Here is a 24612-nt window from a genome sequence, read left to right as displayed (position 1 = left end):
CAAAGTGCTTTTATTTATGCTCCTAAGAGTCATCCTCTACCTTTAAAACACAGCTCAAGCTGCATGTTTTACATGAAACTTTTCCTGTTTTCTCCCTCCCCCTCCAAATGCTAGTGCTCTCCCTCCCAAACTACCTTGTATTTAACTACTTTATACATATTCATTTTTATTCTGTTACACATATGTGTTTGTATATATTTTTCATATAAATGCACATATATTTTATAAAATATATATATTGTATATATTTTTCATATATATACACAAATACATATATATACACCCAAATACATATATGTATATACACACACATACCTCTCTCCCTTATTAAAATGCAAGCTCCTTGCAATTAGGGATTGTTTTATTCTTTATATGTGTATTGCTAGTGCCTAACACATAGCTTACTATGTGCTTGTTGGTTGGATGATTTACTTGTGGAAAAAGAAAACGTCTTCTCATTTTTTATATTTCTCTCCTTTACATATTTTGGGTGCTTAATAAATGTTGCTGACAACAAAAGCAACCCAAAAAAAGGACCAGCATTATTTAGTTTATTCAGTGTCTTAAATCAAGTTAATTCTTTCTACAAATCTCTGCATAAAAGAGTAGAGCATCTTAAATCTTGAAAAGGGGATGGGTCTGATGGCTTATATGAATCTCTGATTTCAAAGGATATACTTATGAACTAAAATGTGTTTTTTACTTATTTCGCATCACTCACCAAGAACCAATTTCATAGTTTTACAGCAACATTATATTTCAGCAAGTTCCAACTCTCAGGGAAAAAAAATGCATGCAAAGATTTTAAAACTTATTCTCCAATTTTTAGGAATAATTAAAACTTTTTGATAAAGCCATTGAAAGTGCTTCTTGACAGCAGAGACTCTTTGAGAGGACTCTGTTTTATTATTTACTTACTAATTAGTCAAAATACTATGGCAACAATCCTTAAAATTATATTATTTCTTATTTTTGTTACCATGTAACTTGAGTAGAGTAGGTTTTTTGCTTGGCTTTCACAACTGTACACAATAAAAATACATACAATTTGAACCTCAGGCTAAATTATTTTTTCAAACACTGAAGCACAAGATCAATGGCAAGTGTACTTGAGACCACAGATCAGAACCAGGTCTTGAGAATTTATTTGGGGGAATATTCTGCCCAATTCTCCAATTCATAAATCAGAGTTCAGGTAAATCTTCAGTGAAAACTCATCACAAAGTTTTTTATAAAAATGGATACATTTTGTTTGGACACAGTAGTAAGTTACCATCTTCCACCCCCAACCACATCCACCACCCTAGCCATCCCAAAACTTTTGAGGAATAAAGGAGAAAGATAAAATGGGGGGGAGGGGGAGAGAAACCCACCTATGAGAAGGGTATTCATTATCATGGAGAAGATGTACCTTGGGCATAATCTTTGAGACAGAACAATAATTCCTAAGGACATACTCCAATATTTTATTGAGTATCTCTTAGGGACACAAAAGAAAACCTCATAGTTAATAGTTGTGTCAGCTATTGTTCAGCCATTAGCTACTCAAACCAAGCATAAGCTCTGGTTCAAGAGAATTCTGGGGAGGAAAACAAAAGAGATTTCTTCATATTGTACATTCTGCTTTGTAAAGCCACAAGGGGAGAATTGGGCAGATTATATTTTGAATCACTTGGAAAAATTAGCACAAACTGAATTTAGAGAAACTAAATTCTCTCTTTCATTAAAAAAAATTTCAATAAATATTCACTGTTCTCCTTACACTAAACTGTATCCCACCTTTTCTCTTCCTCACCTCATACCTGAAGATAGATCTGCCTTTGTCTTATCTGCCTTAGGAAAATTCTGGCCTGGACTTGATCTTCGAAGAACACTGGAAAGCCTTTCCTGCCTTGATTTTGGTGACATTCTAGCTTGCAACCTGATGTTTTTTTCTACAGACTCTGATAGTTTATGTCCTCTCACAGCTGCTCTAACTTATCACCTAAACATTCTAATAAAGCATATTATTTACATGACATATCAGCTGAATTAAAAGAAATCTTTTTACATAGCTCTTCTACCTAGGATTATATTGATAATAGCTTTGTTGCTCTAGTTAATCTCTTAATAAGTTCTTAACAAGGGCTGAAATATGACATCCCAGGAACAATTAACTTTTTTAAAAATACATTTATTTCTACTACCAATCTTAAAACTAGCATCATAAATCAAGAAATTTTAAAATGACTGATTTTTCTAGACATGCTAGAAGACACATTCTGATCAATTATTATAAATGAAAAATAATGCAGAAATCATTTCTATAAGCAATGAAAACAGGATAAATTCTCATTGTGCTTCTGCACTTGATGTATAATTAGTTCAATATTAAAGATTTTCAGGCCCTTGTCAAAGGTTAGTAAATATCAATTCATTAAATAAAAATACTAGAATAATCATTACAATCTGTACTTTAGTTCAATATGAATAACTCTATAGTAGAAAAAATTTCTGAAAGATATGACATGAAAAATCTAAAACAGAGCTCATTATTAACAACAATTCTCATGCTGCACTGAATTGACAATTTGCTTCATAGATTTAAGTTAACATAATTTACTACTAATTGTACTAGAAAATCATAAAACAGAATATGCTTTTTGTAGTCTAATAGTGTAACATTTCCAAGATTTTATGATTTTGAATATATTTCAAATTTTCTATTCAAGTAATTCAGTAGGATTAAATAGGTCACACAATTAATTAGGAATTATATACAGTAATATGCTTTTCCACAATCTGAATTGATTTAGATGCAAATTTCTTGATTAGACTTTCAAACTTTTCAAAAAGCAAATTCCTACTGCCACCATCCCAACCCATTAAAGAATGCTTTAAACATAAATACTAAAAATAGCAATAATCTTCAGCATTTTATTGTCTTTATCAGATAGGATTATCCACTTAATCTCAAAGAATAACATATATAAATATGCAACATAAATGAAATGTGGATCAAATACTTCTAATAATAGACTATAATTTAACTATCAAATGAATTCTTCATATAACATCAAATTAGTTAAGAAAACATTCTGATATTTAGCTTTTATATTTACAAATATCTTGACTCCCTGATATACTTTAAAACTTTTCAAAGTATTTAATTATTCTATTGTGTGCTAACTTTTTAGACTTACCTGGGTCTTGTCTTAGGCAAATGTGTAAGCTGTCTCCAACCATTTGTTATAATATTGTGAATCCACCCATCACCTATAATATCATGACACATTAGAAATAAAGCTTAGATTTCTTACATAGTGAGAGAAAAGACCATATTTGGACTCTTTGCATAGTCCTGAAGACAGAGAGTGGGTTTAGTTTCACACCCTGGGGCCTTGTTGCTCCGACTTCCCAGTGCGGGGCTGCCCAGCATACAAAGCCGAGAAGCCAGGGCCCCTGTGACTTGAGTTTGGAACTGGGCATGCACTTTATGGGAATTGAGCTAAACTGGGAGCTCACCTTGAGGTGCCTGAGCCCCATGTGACCCTGGAGTTCAAACCCCAACTAAAGTTTCATTTCTTGAAAAGTTATGTATGTTAAAACGGCACTGTTCTATGGAGGAGCAGACACTGTTGCCCAGAACAGTTTAAGACCTGGTATCATATTTCATACAATCTGATTGGTAGACTGGTACCACCTGATTTGTCTATTGGAGCACCGTGATTGGTTTTTACTGTTATTCTGTATGTAAATAGGAGGATAGTAGGTACTGTAATGTAAATAGGGGGATAGTAAAATACTGTAATGCAATTGGTCAGGAGGGACCCCTTGGTAGGTATAAATAGCTGTGCAGGACCTCACTTTAGTGCACTCTCCTGCACATTCAGGAGAGTACCTATCTTTATGAAGATGAAATAAAGAAGCCTTGCTTCTGCTTCCTGCTTGGATTATTTGAGCTGCTAGGAACAGCTACGATGTACAACACTAATTTGGGCTGTTAGCTGTGTTTCTTTTTTTTTTTGTTTTTTGTTTTTGTTTTGGTGAGGCAATTGGGGTTAAGTGACTTGCCCAGGGTCACACAGCTAGTAAGTGTTAAGTGTCTGAGGCTGCATTTGAACTCAGGTCCTCCTGAATCCAGGGCTGGTGCACCACCTAGCTGCTCCTGTCCTGTATTTTTTACTGTTAAGTTTGACATATTTCTATGCCAAACTCAGAGAGTTTACCCCTCTTCTTCCCCATTCAGATAAAAGTGAAGTTCATCTGAAGCTCACTAAGCCATTTTCCTCCATGTTTGTATGCCTTTCTAACCATGCATCCCAAATATAAGAAATACAAAGTTCTATTCCTTTCTATATATACTCCTGTATTCCTTTTACCTTCCCATCTCTTTTCCCTCTTAAAACCTTCAGAACAGAATCAACCCACTTATGTCTTCTGTTTTTCTTATTTAGCTCTCAATATTCTTTGTAGACATTAAACTTCTGAAGAGTTACTTGATTTTTTTCCTTCATTAGGATATTAGCACTATATCATCATATATCCCCTTCCAACTTTCTCAAATGTATGATCCTCACTGTGATTCTTTTTTACTTGAACTGCTTCTGTTTAACACAGCACTTTTATTTGATGTTAGTTCTGGATTAGGTTATGAAATGTCTGGGACTTTTCCTTTCGGAGTTTCTTTCAGGAGGTGATCAGTGAAATTCTTTTTACCTTCACTTTACTGTCTGGTTCTAAAAGATCTATATAGTTTTTATTATTTCTTGTTAATTGTTTTTGGTTTTTTGCAGGGCAATGAGGGTTAAGTGACATGCCCAGAGTCACACAGCTAGTAAGTGTCAAGTGTCTGAGGCTGGATTTGAACTCAGGTCCTCCTGAATCCAGGGCTGGTGCTTTATCCACTAGGCCACCTAGCTGCCCCCGTTTTTATTATTTCTTATTAGTGTCTAAGCTTTATCATGATTTTTAGGGACTCTTAAATTATGTTTCCTTGACTTCCAAGTTGTTTTTGATTATCAACTATTTCATATTTTCCTCTATTTTTCTAGTCTTTTTGTTTTGTTTTATTTAAAACAATATAATAAAATCAAGATGTTATTTTAATATTTCTTGCTGTCTCATGTAGTAATTAGTTTCTGCTTGGTCCACTCTATTTTTGGGACTCTTGTTACTTGGGTAAGGTTTACTACTTTCTATACTAGAAGATCTCTATCACCTCCAGGATCAAATATAAAATCCTCTATTTGTCTTTTTTTTTTTTTTTGTGAGGCACTTGGGGTTAAGTGACTTGCCTAGGGTCACACAGCTAGTAAGTGTCTGAGGCCGGATTTGAACTCAGGTCCTCCTGACTCCAGGGCCAGTGCTCTATCCACTGTGCCACCTAGCTTCCCCTCTCTATTTGTCTTAAAAAGCCCTTCATAACTTGGCTTCTTCCTATCTCCTTTCCAGTCTTGTTACACCTTACTTTTCTCATATAGTCTTTGATCCAGTGACACTGGATCTTTATTGTTCTCACACAAAACACTCCATCTGGTCATTTTCACTGATCCCCTGTATCTGGAATTCTCCATCTCCTGGCTTCCTTCAAATCTCACCTAAAATTCCATCTTTTGTAAGCAACCTCTCCCATTCCCGTTAATGTTTATGCCTTTCCCCTGCTGTTTATATTCAATTTGTCCTGTCTATTATGTTTGTACTTAGTTGTTTACATGCTGACTCCCCTGTTGGGCTGTGAGCACCTTCAGAATGTGGACTGTTTTGTTATTGTTTAACTTTTTTTCTATCCTTAGGGTTTAGCAGTTTAGCAGTTTCTGGCCCATAGGAGGTACTTAATGCTTACTGATTTAATGACTGACTGAAATTGGTCAGTCATCTTTGGTTTAATCAATCTACATAGCCTTAGTTTCTGAATTAGAGCTTTATACCTGGGCCCCCCCTTTGCCCTCTGTTGCACTTTTGGCAGTGTGATGAAATAATGGGATTTAGCAGATACTCAAAGACCCACCTGGAGATTAATCTATACTGATTGAATCAAGTGAGAGTGATTGACTGCTGATTAAGCCTACTTCAAGTTAATTGGATTGTAATCACACCTGGCTATCCCTTAAGAAGGTATTGTTCTCAGAAACTAGACTGTGAACTCAACTTGAGAACACCTTCAAAGACAATGGATTTGGATGATGCCAACCAATCACCTTGAAGCAGTGTATAAGGACCGCCTCCGTTCCAGATCTATAAAAAAGCTTCCACAAACAGCTTGCTAGGGTGTTCCTGATTAAAGCAGGCTTGTGGAGGAGGACTTCAGGAAGAACCCAACCAGGCTGGAATTCTAGACTAGACTAGACTAGACTAGACTAGACTAGACTAGACTAGACTAGACTAGACTAGACTAGACTAGAATAGCCCTTGGACTTTTGAAGATTTGAACAATGGATCTTTAAAAGCTTCAATGGCATGTCAGAACAGGATCCTTAGAGTCTTTGAGAGCCAGTGCTGTTCCAGTCTAAGCACAGCCATCTTGCACTGTCAGGCAGTCAATAGGCATTTTTTTTCTGGTGAGGCAACTGGGGTTAAGTGACTTGCCCAGGGTCACAGAGTTAGTAAGTGTCAAGTGTCTATGGTCACATTTGAACTCAGGTCCTCCTGAATCCAGGGCTGGTGCTCTATCCATTGCACCACCTAGCTGCCCCAATAGGCATTTACTAAGAGACCACTATGTGACAGGCACTGTGCTGAGTGCTGTGGATATAAAGAAAAGCAAAAGATAATCTCCTACCCTCAAGGAATTTCTAATCTAATGGGGGAGACAACATGCAAACAAGTTTATACAAATAAGATATATGCCTGATAAAAAGAAAATAATCAACAGATGGAAGGCACTAGAATTAGAGGGATTAGGAAAACCTTCCTGGGATTTTAGTTGGGACTTGAAGGAAGCTAGAAAAGCCAGGAGGTAGGGATGAGGAAGAACATTTGCAACTGCCAATGAAAATGTCCATAGCTGAGAGATGGAGTGTCTTGTTCAAGAACAGCAAGGAATCAAGTGTCACTAGTTCAAAAAGCACCTGTGTGCCTTAGGGGGCGGAAGGAGTAAGCATTGTGTAAGGTGTAAGAAGACTGGAAAGGTTAAGAGAATAGAAGAAGGTTCAGAGGGAAACACAGATAAGCAGAGCTACTTTAAAATTAACATACTGAATTTATTATGTACTTTTTTTTTTTTGCAGGGCAATAGGGGTTAAGTGACTTGCCCAGGGTCACACAGCTTGTACTTTTAAAAAGGAAAAAGGGTTTCATATACAATTGTTCTTTCTATAAAGAAATGTTCATGTTTGGGGGTGGCTAGGTGGCGCAGTGGATAAAGCACCAGCCCTGGATTCAGGAGGACCTGAGTTCAAATTCAGCCTCAGACACTTGACACTTATTAGCTGTGTAACCCTGGGCAAGTCACTTAACCCCCATTGCCCCGAAAAAGGAAAAAAAGGACACTTAAGAAAAGAAGGAAATTCAGAAGGGGACATGAACAGGTCAATTCCATTACTCTGATGTTAAACTTAAGATACATTTTTTAAAAAACAAACTGTAACAGAAGTTCATGGTCTCAAATACAATCTTCTTTTTTTCTTATTTCTACACTAAAATGTTCATGTTTATTGATTACTAAGTTTATAATAATAATGAAAATGTTTTAAATATTTTTGAAGCATAAATAGAAAACTGGCTCATTAAAATCTCCTTCATCGAGCCTTCTGGAAAACATACTAAATTTCTAATCCCCCATTCCAGTCCCTCCTACAATCAATCAGGTGTGTCAAATTCTATTTTGGCAGCAGAGGAGCCTGCTTTGGAAGCCAAATTCCTGTTCTGCAATAACAATCTGTGTTTTACTACAAAATGCATTCTATACCTAAAACTTAATGGCCATCACATGTGTGGGGAAAAAATTATTGGAAAGGTGAAGAAAATATGGGAAGAGATCATAGAAAATAGGAACAAAAGGGAAAAAGAACTAATGACAGCTAAAATTAAAGAGGAAGTAGTAAGATAGCAGTTGGGGACTTAACAGTATTTTTACTCACTTAGAGGAATATTCTCTGCACTTAATCCACCAAACAGAAAAAGCTGATCATCAGCAATTGGTGTCAAAGTATGCCAAGACCGATGTTTTGGTTTCTCTCCATTAGTAGAAATTCTACATTGAAAGGAAAAATATTAAGGCCAGTGCTTTAATCATAATGACCAAAAGGAAGGGTTTGAATTACCTCATAATTTTTTAAAGTCACTATTTCTTTGAAAAATCCTGATATGACTGCAAAATACTCTAATCCATATTACCTTTTCATGAGTCACAGAAATAGGTGTCAAAACATTTCAAACTCATGTTTAACTGTCTGCTCATATATCATTTCTAACTTATTTTAGTGTAATTGTATTTCTCAAAATGTTCATTGTTCTAAAATGGTCTATTAGTATTAGCATATTAGCATAACATGCCATATTCTTTTTCAAAATAAATTTTTATTGATCTGGTTTTTTGAACTCACCACAATTTCTCTTAGTATCCCTTCCCCTCCCAGCTCCCAGACAGCCATCAAGTTTTAAAGGAAAAAAAAAGAGGATTAAGAAGGAGAAATGGGCAAAACTGATAAGTTTAGAAAATAGTGAGAGGAGGAAGAATAGGGATATTTATTATGGCATTCTCCAAGAAGTGGGAGAGAATACGGAATGACTGCTAGTGAGAATGGTAGGATCAAATAAGGGTTTTTAAGGAGGAGAATAAGTATTGTGGGCAGCAGGAAAGGAGGCAGTAAATTGTGTTTCAGTCATGTCCAATATTTGTGACACCATTTGGGGTTTTCTTGGCAAAGATACTGGAGTGGTTTTCCGTTTCCTTCTCCAGTTCATTTTACAGAAGAGAAACGGAGGCAAACAGAACTAAGTGACTTGCCCAGGGTCACACAGCTAGTGTCTAAGACCAGATTTGAACTCATGTCTTCCTGACTCCAGGCCCCTTGCTCTATCTACCGCACCACCTAACTGCTGGTTTAATTTAAAATATGTCCCCTATACCTAGAATGTACTTCCTCCCCGTCTCTGCATATCAGAATTCCTAATCTTCTTCAAGACTCGGCTTCTGTGCCTTAAAAAAAAAGATTTTCCAAGTTGTGAGTGCTCTTTCTTTCTCCTCAAGTTATCATTTATATGCTTATCTGTTTACATGCTATATGCCTTCAGTAAAATGTAAGTTCCTTAAGTGCAGGGACTGTTTTTTGTTTAGTTTTTGTATTCCTAGTACCTAAGCAAGAGCCCTGCATAAAACAGTTTCTCAATAAATACTACTGGACTAGATGGTATGTATAATTCTCACTAGAACATAATGACAATGTTGTCAATATAAATGTGGGTCAGATCTTTCAGGAGTATTTCAATTCATTGGTCACTGTACATTAAATAAATGCTTATAAATGGTACAGAAGAGTTCCAGGGAACTCATAATAGAAGAGGATCTCCAAATCCTGGGAAAAAAAAAAAAAAGAACTGTGGAGTATAGATGCTGAATGAACCATACTATTTCTTTTGTTTTCGGTGCTGTTGTTTTTCTATTTTGAGGTTTTTCGTCATTGCTCTGATTTCTCTCTTATAACATGACTAATGCAGAAATATGTTTAATGTTATTATGTGTATATATATATATATATAAAAAACCCCTATATCAGATTACCTGCTGTCTTGGGGAGGGGGGAGGGAGGGGAGGGAAGGGAAGGAGAAAAATATGAAACTGGAAAGCTTGTATAAACAAAAGTTGAGAACTATCTTTACATGTAATGGGGGAAAAAATAAAATACTTTATTAATAATTTAATAAACAAAATAAAAAATAAATAAAATAAATGCTTATACACAATCTAAAAATTACATGATTTTTTAAATTCTCTGTTCCCTTTTCCATGATTCTCCCACTATCACAGAAGAAGCAAAAGTGACTTAGGGGCATTTTGTATTTCTTTCTTTTTTTTTCTTTTACCACAGTTATCTCGTAGCCACCAAACTACAGGGGATAGACCTTAGCTAGTTTTATCTTTGGAATGCACATTCAGTAGGTTACCTGTCCGGCAAGCGACTTATTTATGAAAAGAAAAAGCAAGGTAAATTCCCATGTAGGAACTACAAAGAGAGGATAGTAAGCAAGCAACTCATCAATTACTTTTTTTTTTTTGGGCAGGGCAATTGGGGTTAAGTGATTTGCCCAGGGTCACACAGCTAGTAAATGTTAAGTGTCTGAGGCTGTATTTGAACTCAGGTACTCCTGACTCCAGGGGCGGTGCTCTATCCACTGCGCCACCTAGCTGCCCCAAGATGCATTAACTCTTAAAATTTCTTAGTTAAATCCTAGTTTAATACCTCATCTTGACATGATAGTGAACTGGAGTTCTTGAAGGCTAAGCGAGTTTAGCAGAAATTATGGCAGATTCTGTCAAGCTAGAAAGCTTTCAAGGAAGGGCCCAACCAATACAAACTGTTGCCTGGGGCAGCTAGGTGATGCAGTGGATAACACACCGGCCCTGGATTCAGGAGGACCTGAGTTCAAATCCAGCCTCAGACACTTGACACTTACTATGTGACCCTGGGCAAGTCTCTTAACCCTCACTGCCCCACCCAAAAAAACAAAACAAAACAAAACAAAAAAACAAACAAACAAAACTGTTGCCTGAGGACCTACCAATTAAGTTCAGACAAATTCATCCCCAGAGAGTTGACCAACAGGTAGACAACTTGTTTGGCCAGAGTGACTCATATACTAAAGCAAGGATTCTTAAACTTTTTCCACTCACAACCTCTTTTTGCCCAAGTAATTTTTACACAACCCCAGGTATATAATATAGTTATACTGTTGCCAAATTTTTTGTGACCCCCCCACCCCATTTGGGGTTGAGACCCACAGTTTAAGAAGCTTTGTACTGGGGGCAGCTAGATGGCGCTGTGGTAAAGCACCGGCCCTGGATTCAGGAGTACCTGAGTTCAAATCCAGCCTCAGACACTTGACACTTACTAGCTGTGTGACCCTGGGCAAGTCACTTAACCCTCATTGCCCTGCAAAAAAAAAAAAAAAAAAGCTTTGTACTAAAGCATAGAAGGATCACTTGCTATCTGAGTCAGTAGAAGGTATGTTCGTACTGAAGAAATACTAGATCTGAAGTCCTGAAGTAATTTAAACAATTCAAATCTAATAGAAAAGAGGCCCAAATCAGCAGAAAACAATTAGAATAATAAGCAGTATAAATGCATTATAAACCTACCATGTTACACATATTTATAAATATTAAAGAAAAAACTGATAATCTTTGGGGGGGCAGGGCAATGGGGGTTAAGTGACTTGCCCAGGGTCACACAGCTATTATGTGTCAAGTGTCTGAGGCCAGATTTGAACTCAGGTACTCCTGAATCCAGGGCCAGTGCTTTATCCACTGCGCCACCTAAGTGCCCCTGATAATCTTTTAATATGAAAGCACTGCTCAAATCCACTCATTCATATTAAAGGATGGAGACAGATAATACAAAAGAACACATAGTCCAAAGATCATACTGATGAAGCTATCAACACAAACACACACCAAATAGTCAAATACACCAGCATACTTTCCTTTTGTAGCTTACCCTAACAATCATTTTGGCCTATAACTTGGTTAGGGAGCTGCACATTAACAGATAACCAAGAGGTGATAAAGGTGCAAATCCAGATTGGTTGAGGGAGATTCTTTACAAGAGGGTGAGGTGACCAGGATAATTAAAAATCGCAGACTGAATACCTATCCCTAGCCATATATGATACACACACATATATACATATATACATATTGGTAGAACTAAAGCCAAATCAAATATAAAAGTAATTTATATCTACTTTTATTTAACATGAACAGTTAAATATATCTCAATATTTTTTAAATGTTATTGGCTTATGCATAAAACCTAACCTTCCAAACTGCCTTTCCCTAATCTTTTCCAATTGGCAATTGGAGCCACAGACCTTTCCCCAATCTAACCCACATTACCCTGTTCTCAGCAGGTGCTGGATACTGACTACCCCAAACCATTCTTTCAGAGCCCCACTCTACCTTGACCTTGGGATCTTCTAGTTCAGAGATCATCTGTTCTGCTATGACTCCCTCAGGACTTTATGTTCTTACTATTTAGATTGCCAGAAACTAAGGATGATCTGGCCTTTCTATCTCCCATTAAACTGAACCCTCCTTTATGTGTTTTCTCACTCAATTAAAATGTGAGCTACTTGGGAGAAGGGATCATCTCAAATTTCTCTTTGTACCTCCAGTGCTTGACACAATGCTTAGCACATAGTAAGAGCTTAATAAATGCTTTTCTATTCCATTCCATTTTGTTTTCAGTTTAAACTGATCAACAGACTCCAACCATTCACTTTTACCTACCAGTGAAATCCTTCCTATTATTTTTCTCAGCTGTAAAAATAAAAAATTTCAAACTGTCATATTACTATTTCAAACTTACCTTCCAGACCAAGTCCATGTATCTAAGTTCAGACAGTGTAAATCATCCATCCTAGTTTGCTAAAATAAAATAAAATTAAGTTAGACGGTGAATTACACAATAAATTTTCTAAATATTTGTATTACAAATCCTCACATTATTATAAGGAAAGCACTTTACAAACTTTAAAGTGTGAGATCTATGAGACATATATGATATTCATATGTGTATATAACAATATTTATATATGTGCTATTATTTAAAATCTGTTATTTCCTTTTAGAATCAAATGATTAAAAATGGGATATAGAGGGGCAGCTAGGTGGCGCAGTGGATAGAGCACCGGCCCTGGATTAAGGAGGACCTGAGTTCAAATCCAACCTCAGATACTTAACACTCACTAGCTGTGTGACCCTGGGCAAGTCACTTAACCCCAATTGCCTCACCAAAAAAAAAAAAAAAAGGGGGGGGGATATAGGTAAATTCCACAACAATGAAACATATAAAAATGGAAATAGAGCTAATGTTAGTAATATTAAATATAAGATCCAGGTAATTTAAGACATAAAAATAAATGAACTTAAAATATTAAGATTACATCTGAGAAAGGATTTACTGACAAGGGTTTTACGTATGAAAATAAAATTTCCCTCCCTTTAAAAAGTAGGAATGTATACATATGTCTGGGACTCCTTATATTTAAATCTTGTGTGGAAGGAGAGGGATAAACCAGCTGTAAGTCATTTTTATACCTAGATTATTTTTAATATATAATTTTCATCACCATTTGACTAGAAGCTAGTGCAAACTATAAAGATCCTCATAAACCAAAACCATCTTTTCTTTTTCTTTTTTTTTTTTTTGCATGGCAATGAAGGTTAAGTGACTTGCCCAGGGTCACACAGCTAGTGACTGTCAAGTGTCTGAGTCCACATTTGAACTCAGGTCCTCCTGAATAGAGGGCCAGTGCTTTATCCACTGTGTCATCTAGCTGCCCCCCAAAACCATCTTCTTCACTGAAAATACACTAACCAATACTCGTCCTCCAAAAATATAGCCCTTATTTCCAAGTACTGCACATGTGTGAGCTGCTCGAGGCTGTGGTGGAATTCCATTCTGTAAAGAATGTAAACAGAACATCATATTTGAAACTTTAACTATGAATGAACACAAAACTTTGAAGTGAGTATTATAAAACATTCACAGTTACATGACTACTTTACCCATCACAAAAAATATTGATTAAAATCATTCATATAAATGAGTGGTTAAAAAAACATTCTAAAAAACACTAATTGTACATAAAGGCCATTATTTGTCTCATCCCCAAAAAGATAAAAAGACCTATTTGTACAAAAATATTTACAGCAGGTCTTTTTGTAGTGACTAAGAATTGGAAATCAAAGGAAATCCCATCAATTGGGGAATGGCTAAACAAGCTGTGGTATATGATGATGATGGAATATTATTGTGCTATAAGAAATGACAAGCAGGATAACTTCAGAAAGGTCTGGAAAGACACATAGGAATTAACGTATAGTGAAGTGAGCAGAACCAAGAGAACATCGGGCACAGAAACAGCAATGTTGTTTGAAGAACTATGAATGACTTGACTATTCTCAACAATACAATGATCCAAGACAATCCCAAAAGACTATTGATGAAACATACTTTCTACCTCCAAAGAAAGAACTGATATTGAAGGAACAGACTATTTTTCACTTTCATTTTTTTCTTTTAATCAAGTTTTCTTGTACATCATGACAAATATGGTAATATTTTACATAATCATACATGTATAACCCACATCTGATTGCTTGCCACCTCCTGGAGCAGGGGGGAAGGGAGGGAAGAAGGGATAAATTATAAATAAAAATGTTTGTTACATTTTTAAAAAAAGATATTTTCTTTAAAAAAAAAACTAATCTCATTTGTGAAAATATTTGTTACTTTTCCACACACTAATGACAACCCAATAACTAAGTTCTAAATTATCCATCAGATAATGAGATTTGCTGAATTGTTACTATTGAATAGAAAAAATATAACAAATATAAATAAAACTAATGATATAAAATTAAAATCGATTTTACTCACTTTAATTTCTGGTTGAAACCAAGTCTGTGTGCTTGTATCAAAAACATGAACATCATTATGCCAGCCCCAGAATATCTGTCCTTCCTAAAACAAAAAAAGTAAGTCATTTTAATTCTCGTAATATCCTTAAATTTATGAATATATAAAAGACGAAACATAAATAATCAAATCATTATTTTCATGATCATGAAACCAATGACTATAAATTTTTCAAACTTAAAATAGACACAATATAAAAACTGATTTTTTAAATATCTTACTTATTTAACTGCCTTTTTTCAGTTTAGAAGAGGCTATTAAGTCAACTGTTTGGATCAGGTCTCCCCTAAGAAAGGGATATAGAGAAGCTAAAATTTATCTGATGAATTTGGCCTGAATTAGAACAGGATCATAAAATCTCAGTAGGAAGGGACCTGAGAGGTCATCTAATATGACCTGTATCTGTACTGATTAAGATTAATCAAGAATTACCTGTACAATATGCCCAAGTGATCATCCAGCCCTTGCTTAAAGACCTACAGTGAGGTAAAGCCCACTACCTCCCAAAGCAAACCATTCTATTTTTGGATAGCTCTAAACTTCAGGAAGTTGTTTGTTTTTTTCACAACATGACTAAATTTGCCTCTTTTCAACTTCCACTCATTGTTCCTAGTAAACAAACAGAACAAGTCTTCTTTACACATGACAGCCTTCCATATATTTATAGGATTATTGGATTTAATGCTAGAAGTGACCTTATTTATTATTTTATTATTATTTATTATTTTACAGATGAGGAACCTTAAAGCCAGAGAAATTAAATGACATGCCCAAAGCCACACAGGCAGTAAGCATCCCAGCTGGGATTGGAACCCATCTGCTCTGACTTCCAAATCCATAACTCTTTTCACTATACCATCTTGACAGGTATCATGTGCCCCCTAAGTCTGCTCTTCTCCAGGCTAAACATCCCCAGTTCTTTCAACTGATCCTCATATGGCATTATCTTGAGGCCCTTCACCATCCTGGTCGCCCTCCTCTGGGCCCTCTCCAGCTTATCAATGTCATTTCTAAAATATCTTCCCACAGCCTGGGTGCCTCAGACACACTAATACACTGTTGGTGGAGCTGTGAATTGGTCCAACTATTCTGGAAAACAATTTGGAATTATGTGAAAAAGTCACTGAAATGTTCATACTCTGCAACCATACACTAAATATTCATAACCCCATTCTTTTTGGAAGCAAAAAACTGGAAACAAAATGGGAACCCATCAACTGGGAAATGGCTGAACAAACTGTTGCTGTATAAAAATGTAATGAAATATTATTATGCCATAAGAAATGGTGAATATACATTGTTGGTGGAGCTGTGAACTGATTCAACCATTCTGGAGAGCAATTTGGAATTATGCCCAAAGGGCAATAAAGCTGTGCATACCCTTTGACCCAGCAATACCACTTTTGGGTCTTTTTCCCAAAGAAATCATGGAAAGGGGAAAGGGACCCACATGTACAAAAATATTTATGGGGCGGCTAGGTGGCGCAGTGGATAAAGCACCAGCCCTGGAGTCAGGAGTACCTGAGTTCAAATCCAGCCTCAGACACTTAACACTTACTAGCTGTGTGACCCTGGGCAAGTCACTTAAACCCAATTGCCCCGCAAAAAAAAAAAAATTACATTAGTATTTTTAGCCATACTACCCTAACTATACTGTGTTGCATAGGCCCTTAGATTAATGAACAGAGAAGTCTACTCCATACTCTGAAAATTACAAACAAACCAAGCAGAAGTGAGCATCTGAGGAAACACTCTGGCTTCAGAAACTTTGAAAAAATATATTTAGATTCAAACAATGAAGAATTAAAAACCTTTAAATTAAAAACTATAATATTAATTTTTAAAATCAATAAACCCTAAAAATTTGTCTTATAAATAATTATGTAGGGGGTAGCTAGATGGTGCAGGTGATAAAGCACCGGCCCTGGATTCAGGAGTACCTGAGTTCAAATCCAGCCTCAAACACTTGGCACTTAGTAGCCGTGTGACCCTGAGCAAGTCACTTAACCCCCACTGCCCCACAAAAAAACAAACAAACAAAAATAAATAATTATGTATTTAAAGATGATTCCCTTTCTCCAGAAGGGGACGATTAGTCTTGCATCTCCAAGTGCCTCAGATACGAAGAAGGTGTCATTCTGACTCATGAGTAAATCTAATGACTAAAAAGGCCTACATCTGTTTAATGATTATATGTGAATAGATTCTTTTAGTTATAGCACTGCTACCATCTCTCTGCTTAGCAGCAATGTTTTTTAATGGCTTTTGAAGCGATAAAAACAAAAGTGCTTTGCAGGCAGGAGTAGACTGGCCATCATCAGATTTAAATCTAGCTCCCAGGCAAAACTTTTATTGACTATGACATATGATGTTAGTTCCCGTGAATGGAAAGAAGACCCACTGTTTCTGAATACATTAAGCCTCCTCTTAAAACAAATAAAAAAATAGAGTAATGTTTCTTACCCAAGATGCATCGTGAACATCAAAACAGTCTTGGAGTTCACTGTGCTTCCTACATCCATAACCACCAAAATATATTAACCTAAAAAAGAAAAACATAACAGTATGACAATGGGTAGGAGTGGGATGGATGAAAGTTAACCAAATTCCTCAAAAATAGAGAAGTGACAAATTGAGACTATGGGAAATTATAGTCTATTAAATATTAGCCTTCATTTTACACCTTAACTCGAGTCCCGTCAACAAATGTCTGATAATAACAACTGGACATCCCAAAGAAATCTCAAATTCATCAGAAGCAAAATTGAACGTATCTTTCTCCCCAAGTCTACCCTCTTTCTGGTTTCTTTTCAGTTGAGGACACTACCACCCTCCCAGTCACACAGATTCACAATTCCAGAGTTATCCTCAATTTTTCATTCTCTGGTGATAACCAGTCACCAAGTCCTCCACATCTCTGACATTTCTCCCCTTCCTTCAATTCACACCACAGATATCCTCGTTTAGGACCTCATCATCTCTCACCAGAACTATTGCATTAGAACAAATACAAACTTCTCTGGAATTTAAAACCCTTCATAACTCCAAAGTCCCTTTCCAAAATTATACATTATTCCCTTTGAGCAGTATTCAATCCAACAAAACTAGACTTCTTGATACTCTTTATACATGACATCCACCTTTCATTTTTGCGTCTGCATAGGCTGTACCCCATGCTTGAAAGGCACGCCTTTCTTATTTCTTTTACTACAAATTCAGCATGATCACTGTACTGTTTCCATCAAAGCTCAACTCATGTCACTCCCTATATGAGGCATGTACTAAACACCCCAGCAGCAAATGTTTCACACCCAAAGTACCTAATACTTTGTATATTCTTATCTTTAAATATGTTATCTCCCCTAAGAGGACGTGAACTTCTTAAAGTCAGGGACTGCCCTTCCCTCTTTTGGTAGGCCATGTATACTGGCTCAGTGTTGAAACATGGGGTGCTCTGGAATGATGGCAACAGGTGCCAAGAAAATTGGCTACTAAAGCCAGAAAGAATCACTAATTCAGTCATTTCAAAGGAATGACTGCCATCTCTTCCAAAAGAGATTTGTTCTCTTCCTTCCTTTCTCCTGAACATGTGGCACGTAATGCTCTCTTCTCTAGGACTTCTCATAAAGGGTAAGGAAGAAGTATTATTACCTACACCTAGATGATATGATGGCTTCAAATATGTGTGCTGCTTGGGCAAGAACTGTGGCCTGTGATTGCCTCTTCTCTTTTGTATTTATTTGATTTAACATAAGTTGGACTGTTTAGGAATGGCTATCTTGGGAATTCTTACATCTCTCAATTGGAACTGGCAGCACTACAAGTGAGAGGTTCCCCTACAGTGACAATACGTCTTAGCAAACAGATTGGCAAGAGGAGGAATGCAACCCCTGGACTTTGATAGAGCTCTTCATAAAGTGCAGAGCTGATGTGTAGCCAGTGAGGAAGGTGAAGGGAACCTTGCTCCTCACAGACAGGTAGGCTGCTAGGCCACAAGTATTTATTAAGAGTTTATCGGGGGGGGGGGGGGGGGGGCGGGGGGGGGGCAGCTAGGTGGCACAGTGGATAGAGCACCAGCCCTGGATTCAGAAGAACCTAAGTCCAAATCCAGCTGCAGAGACTTGATACTTACTAGCTGTGTGACACTAGGCAAGTCACTTAATCCCAATTGCCTCACCAAAAAAAAAAAAAAATGCTACTTTACAGAGGGAAAAAAAAAAAAGAGTAAAAAAAAAGAGTTTATTGGGGCAGCTAGGTGGTGCAGTGGATAGAGCACTGGCCCTGGAGTCAGGAGTACCTGAGTTCAAATCCGGCCTCAGACACTTAACACTTACTAGCTGGGCAAGTCACTTAACCCCAAATGCCTCACTTTAAAAAAAAAAAAAAGAGAGAGAGTTTATCAGGGGCGGATAAAACACCAGTCCTGGAGTCAGGAGGACCTGAGTTCAAATGCAGCCTCAGACACTTAACACTTACTAGCTGTGTGACCCTGGGCAAGTCACTTAACCCCAATTGTTTCACCAAAAAAAAAAAAGAGTTTATCAGGAAAAGAGTCAAAAGTGGAAGGGAAAGGGGCAGCTAGGTGGTACAGTAGATAAAGCACTGGCTCTGGATTCAGGAGGACCTGAGTTTAAATCTGGCCTCAGACACTTGATATTAGCTGTATGACCCTGGGCAAGTCACTTAACCCTCATTGCCCTGCAAAAAAAAAAAAAAAGAAAGAAAAGAAAAAGTGGAGGGGAAAGAGACTTCCTGGGCAGAGCCAAGATGGCAGAGGACAGGCAGTGACTACTCAGAGCTCTCCCCCAAATTCCTCCAAATCCCTTCACATAATGCCATAAGAAAATACCTTAAAGCAACAGAACCCACAAAAGGACAGGGTGGGGAATATTTTCCAGTCAAAGACAGCTTAGAAGATCGGCAAGAGGGGGCTGCTGTGATGGGGTGGGAGTGGAACCCAACCCTGAGGTCAAGCTGACACAGATCTAGCCTCAGGCATGCTTCACCAGAGAAAGAGATGTCCAGAGCCTCTGAATTGGCTGCAGCGCCAGCGTCTTCTGGGACTAAGTTCACAGTCTGGTGAGAGGACTGAGTGGTTGTCCAGGGGGAGATTACAGGGGTCTCTGCTGGCTCTGAGGTGGAACTCGGTTGGTTTACCCCTGCTGGGAACCAGGAAGCAGCCTTGAGTGGTGGTGGCCCAGGTGGGAGAGGGGCACAGGCTCACTGGATCTATCAACCCAGCAAAACAAAAATTTTGTTTCCTGGTTGAAGAGCAAGTAGGCCTGTGGTTATTTTCAGAACAGAGGACAGGCCAAGGAAGTGCAGAACCTGCCTCTCCTTAAACTGTACCACTTGGGACCCCCTGAAGTTTGGGACAGTGCACCCTGGAAGCAGTGCCCCACTTTAAGAAGGAGTAAAGTCTAGGGGCAGCTAGATGGCACAGTGGATAGAGCACCGGCCCTGGAGTCAGGAGTACCTGAGTTCAAATCTGGCCTCAGACACTTGACACTTACTAGCTGTGTGACCCTGGACAAGTCACTTAACCCCAATTGCCTCACTAAAAAAAGAAAAAGAAGAAGAAGAAGAAGAAGAAGAAGTAGTAGTAGTAGTAGTAGTAGTAAAGTCAAGTAAAAGGCAGGAAAGATGAGGAGACAGAGAAAGATGCGCACCATAAAAAGTTTCTTTAGTGACAAGGAAGATCGAGGTGCACCCTCAGAAGAGGATAGCAATTTCAGGGCTCCTACATCCAAAGCTTCCAAGAAAAATATGAATTGGTCTCAAGCCATAGAGACACTCAAAAAAGACTCTGAAGATAAAGTAAGAGAGGTAGAGGAAAAAATGGAAAGAGAAATGAGAGTGATGCAGAAAGTCATGAAAAAAAGTCAACAGAGTGAAAAGCAAAATGGAAAAGCTCTCTGAAGAAAATAATTGCCTAAGAATTAGGACTGAACAAATGGAAGCAGTTTGTTTATGAGACACCAAGACACAATCAAGCAAATTCATATGAATAAAAAATAGAGGGCAATGTGAAATATATTCTTGGAAAAACAGCTGACCTGGAAAATAGATCCAGGAGAGATAATTTGAAAATTATCGGACTACCTGAAAACCATGATTAAAACAAGAGCTTAGGGGCAGCTAGGTGGTGCAGTGGATAGAGCACCGGCCCTAGATTCAGGAGGACCTGAGTTCACATCTGACCTCAGACACTTACTAGCTGTGTGACCCTGGACAAGTCACTTAACCCCAATTGCCTCACCAAAAAACAAACAAACAAAAAACCAAGAGCTTAGACATCATCTTTCAAGAGACTGTCTGGGAAAATTGCCCTGAAACTCTAGAAACAGAAGGTAAAATAGAAATTAAAAGAATCCACTGATCAATTCCTGAAAGAGATCCCAAAAAGAGTTTATCAGGACAGCTGGGTGGTGAAGTGGATAAAGCACTGGCCCTGGATTCAGGAGGACCTGAGTTCAAATCTGGCCTCAGACACTTGATGCTTACTAGCTGTGTGACCCTGAGCAAATCAGTTAACCCTCATTGCCCCACAAAAAAAACAAACAAGCAAAACAAAACAAAAAAAGAGTTTATCAGGTGCCAAGTATTGTGCTAAGCAATGGAGATATAAATACAATTTTTAAAAAAAGGACAGTCCCTGCCAGCAAGGAGTTTACATTCTAATTGGGGTACATAGCATATAATAGGGAGCTGAAAGGAGTGAGAGGAAGGGAAGTATGGAGGGTGGTGAAGTCTAGAAAGTCAACAGCATAGGAGGGATGAGAATGAAGTAAGGCCATCCACAAAATGGAGGTCCCTAGTATGAAGTCACCAATGGGAAAAGTAAGCTAGCATAGCAGAATATTTCAGGGTAAGAAGGTTGCAAGTGTTAAGGTAAGCTGCAGAGTAAGAAAGCAGCCAAATAATGGTGGCAATGTCTAGGAAAGTCAAAAATACAGCTGAAAGAAGAATAAAGGCTCACACTAGACAGTAACAGCATGGGGATGGCAGACACAGGTGACAGCAGCACCAAGCAGGCTCTTGTATTGGGGAGAAGTGTAACAGCAGCCCTTTCTTGAGTAAATGGAAGCAGCAGCTGTGTACAGGCACTGGCATAGTGGGCATATCATGGGTCCCAGCAGAGTAGGCTGTAGCTGGGTCCTGGTGAAATGGGCTATTGTATGGCCCCAGAGGAACTGACTGTAATGAGGGTACTGGCATAGGCAGCAAGACAGGCAGACTCAATTGTAACCATTTAATGATTATAATCTGAAATAAATAAGACCATTCCATGCTGTTGCCACTATAGTGTGTATAGTCAATGGACAACTACTCCCCAAACAAGGCTTGGAAGACCAAGGAATAGAACTGCTGGAAGATGTCTTGCTTCCTAAATACAAACAAGATGTAAAACTGTCACTGCATAAGTACCAGTTTCTACAAAAGAAGGGACATTCATAAGATCACAGCATTACAGCTTTAGAGCTGGAAAGGACCTAACTGATCTAAAGCAGTCACATTGCCAATAGGGTTCATTGTGAAGGAAAGTCAAGGTTGGAGAACACTGAATGTATAGTGGTACAGGGCAAATTTCAGTAATAACCAAGGCCCTGGGACAGGGCCTTCTTAGCTACCTACTGCAGATGACCTTAACCCATGATGAGGACTGGTAACTATCAACATCTATCACATCACTCTGATGTTTCTGGTGCTGTTCTGATTCATTATCACTGCTTTACATCAGAAGGTCCACCATGAACTATGCCTAACATGACTTCCACCACATGGACTAAATTCCTTCATAAAGACTTTACATTGATTGTGGTCTTTTTTCTTATTTTTCTACTTTGCCTCTTCCTCCAGTGCTGCCTACAACAGGCTTTTCAAATCCCTAAAGACAAGGTTGTCCAGAAGTGGTCCTAAGGACATTTAGTGAAGGAAAGCTCCCCTGGGAGATCTTTAGGACCTTACCACCAAAAGTCAGACACGATAGGAGCAATAGTTACTAAGGCTTGAGAGTCCCTGACATGTAGGCTAGGCAAGTCTTTCCCTAAAAAAGCACTACAACAATTCCCAGTACTTAATTGGTCTAAGGGAGTAAAGCTCAAACCACTGTTGGAGTTTCCAAGATGTATAAGATGTTAAAAAGTTCAATTCAAGAATATTTTTACTCCTCATTCTTGGTGGACTTTCAGCTACCATTCAAGTCAACACTCCTAACTAAGCACATCTTTGTATGGTGATAAGGGGACCTGTGTCCAGTCAAACAAAAGCTGTATCTTTGCTGAACAACATTTCCATACTATTAAGTGATGTTCCTTTCATAAAATATTATGTGGTCAATGAGTGTCTCATTTCATTCCAATCCTGAGCCTAAACTATAGACCTAGCCTAGAACATCAAGATTAGCTGGTCACTCTGGTACTCCTAGATAAAACACTGAGATAGTTCACAGAGCCTCTTTTATCTTTTTATACCTTTTATAAAGTTGAAAGAGAAAAAAAATCACCCTAACCAACTGTAATGAATACTTATGCTTGAAAGTTCCATTAAACAGCAAAGAGATGCTTAGTCTAGGTATTCTAATTGTGGCTTTTCTTTTCAGAGACAATAACAGTTGTTAATGGTGGCAGTAAATAGAGATGAGTAACACTGGACTTGGATCAGCTCTCTTATCTTTCCCACATGTAGACAGAAGATAAATGAAGAGAAGATTCCTAGGTTGGAACCTGGAGACAATTTAATGCAGGAATTCTTAACACAGGATGCATGAATTTAAAATATTTTGATAACTGTATTTCAATATAATTGGTTTCTTTTGTAATCCTATATATTTCATTTTATGCATTTAAAAACATTATTATGAGAAGGCATGCACAGGCTTTACTGACTGCCAAAGGAGTCCATGACGTAAAAAGGTTCCTCTGATTTAAAGAAAGTAGGTGTGATAAAAACAAACTAGAAACCTTGTAAGCACAGCATGCCAAAATTACTGAGTTTCTGAGTATAACATCCATTTGTCACTCATCTTAACAGTGTTTTCCTTCTAAAACAAAATCTATAATTAACTTTGGTTTGTGATGAATATATTACAAACATGATTCATTTCAATCAACTAAATTTAAATAAAATCCACTTTGGTTGAAATACCATTATACCAAATTATCTTAAACTGAGTAGCTGCTACTATCATGACTATTTTCATGACTGTGAATTTTTTTCAGTGTTCAAATATGTCCTATCATCTTTAATATCACAATCCCAATCCCAATCCAAACCTAAAGATTCTTAGTTTAGTTGTTTGGGGGTGGTTTGTTTGTTTTGGGGTTTTTTGCTATGTGCTAAAATCCTTATTACAGAAATGCAATTAATAGTAGAGTTAGGGGGCAGCTAGGTAGAGCAATGGATAGAGCACCGGCCCTGGATTCAGGAGGATCTAAGTTCAAATCTGGCCTCAGACACTTGACACTTTCTAGCTGTATGACCCTGGGCAAGTCACTTAACCTCCATTGCCCCACCAAAACAAAACAAAAAAGTTAAAAAAAAATAGTAGAGTTAGACAAAATTTTGAGCATTACCTGTCTTTATATACCCAGCAAGAAAGTTTGTCTCGTGGTGTAGGTGGCTGTCCTTTAAAGTTGATGATTTTTTCCCACTGGAATGTTCCATCTCTTGTTCGTAAATTAACAAAATAGAGCTTTTAAAAAAGGAGAACACTATTGGTACAATTCAATATACATTATATAGAATCTGCCATCAAAATAGCAAATGGTAATACAATTACATTTCTACCCTTTTCAATAAAATAGAAAACTAAAAATAGTAAAACCAATTAAAAAGGAAACAAAATAATCATTATAAATGAAATACATAGCACAGAATCTTTTCTCCCAAGTTCTAGTCATATGGAGATAATTTTCCAAAAGACATGGAGTAAAATGATAGTAAAAGAGTATTTTAAATGTTTATCTTTGATGACTTAGTCACAGAGTTA

At 37.4% G+C, this 24612-nt stretch overlaps 1 protein-coding gene across 4 annotated transcripts in view; it reads right to left on the bottom strand.

Annotated features, from left to right (window-relative positions):
* KLHDC1 (kelch domain containing 1) overlaps positions 1-24612 on the bottom strand; it is a 41347-nt gene that overhangs the window by 8443 nt on the left and 8292 nt on the right. For 3 of the 4 annotated variants that reach the window (XM_043986800.1, XM_043986797.1, XM_043986799.1), the window contains exons 5-11: positions 24197-24315; positions 17085-17163; positions 14583-14666; positions 13518-13601; positions 12507-12565; positions 8061-8173; positions 3183-3255 (exon numbers count right to left, since the gene is read on the bottom strand). In XM_043986800.1, the coding sequence (XP_043842735.1) occupies positions 3183-3255; positions 8061-8173; positions 12507-12565; positions 13518-13601; positions 14583-14666; positions 17085-17163; positions 24197-24315 (611 nt within the window). The remainder of the gene's footprint in view (positions 1-3182; positions 3256-8060; positions 8174-12506; positions 12566-13517; positions 13602-14582; positions 14667-17084; positions 17164-24196; positions 24316-24612) is intronic. The other variant, XM_043986798.1, reaches the window with a different exon arrangement.

Source organism: Dromiciops gliroides, chromosome 2, assembly GCF_019393635.1.
Source record: "Dromiciops gliroides isolate mDroGli1 chromosome 2, mDroGli1.pri, whole genome shotgun sequence".
Taxonomy (NCBI): domain Eukaryota; kingdom Metazoa; phylum Chordata; class Mammalia; order Microbiotheria; family Microbiotheriidae; genus Dromiciops; species Dromiciops gliroides.
Note: the sequence above shows the minus strand (reverse complement) of the source record. Positions and strands in the feature narration are given on the sequence as shown.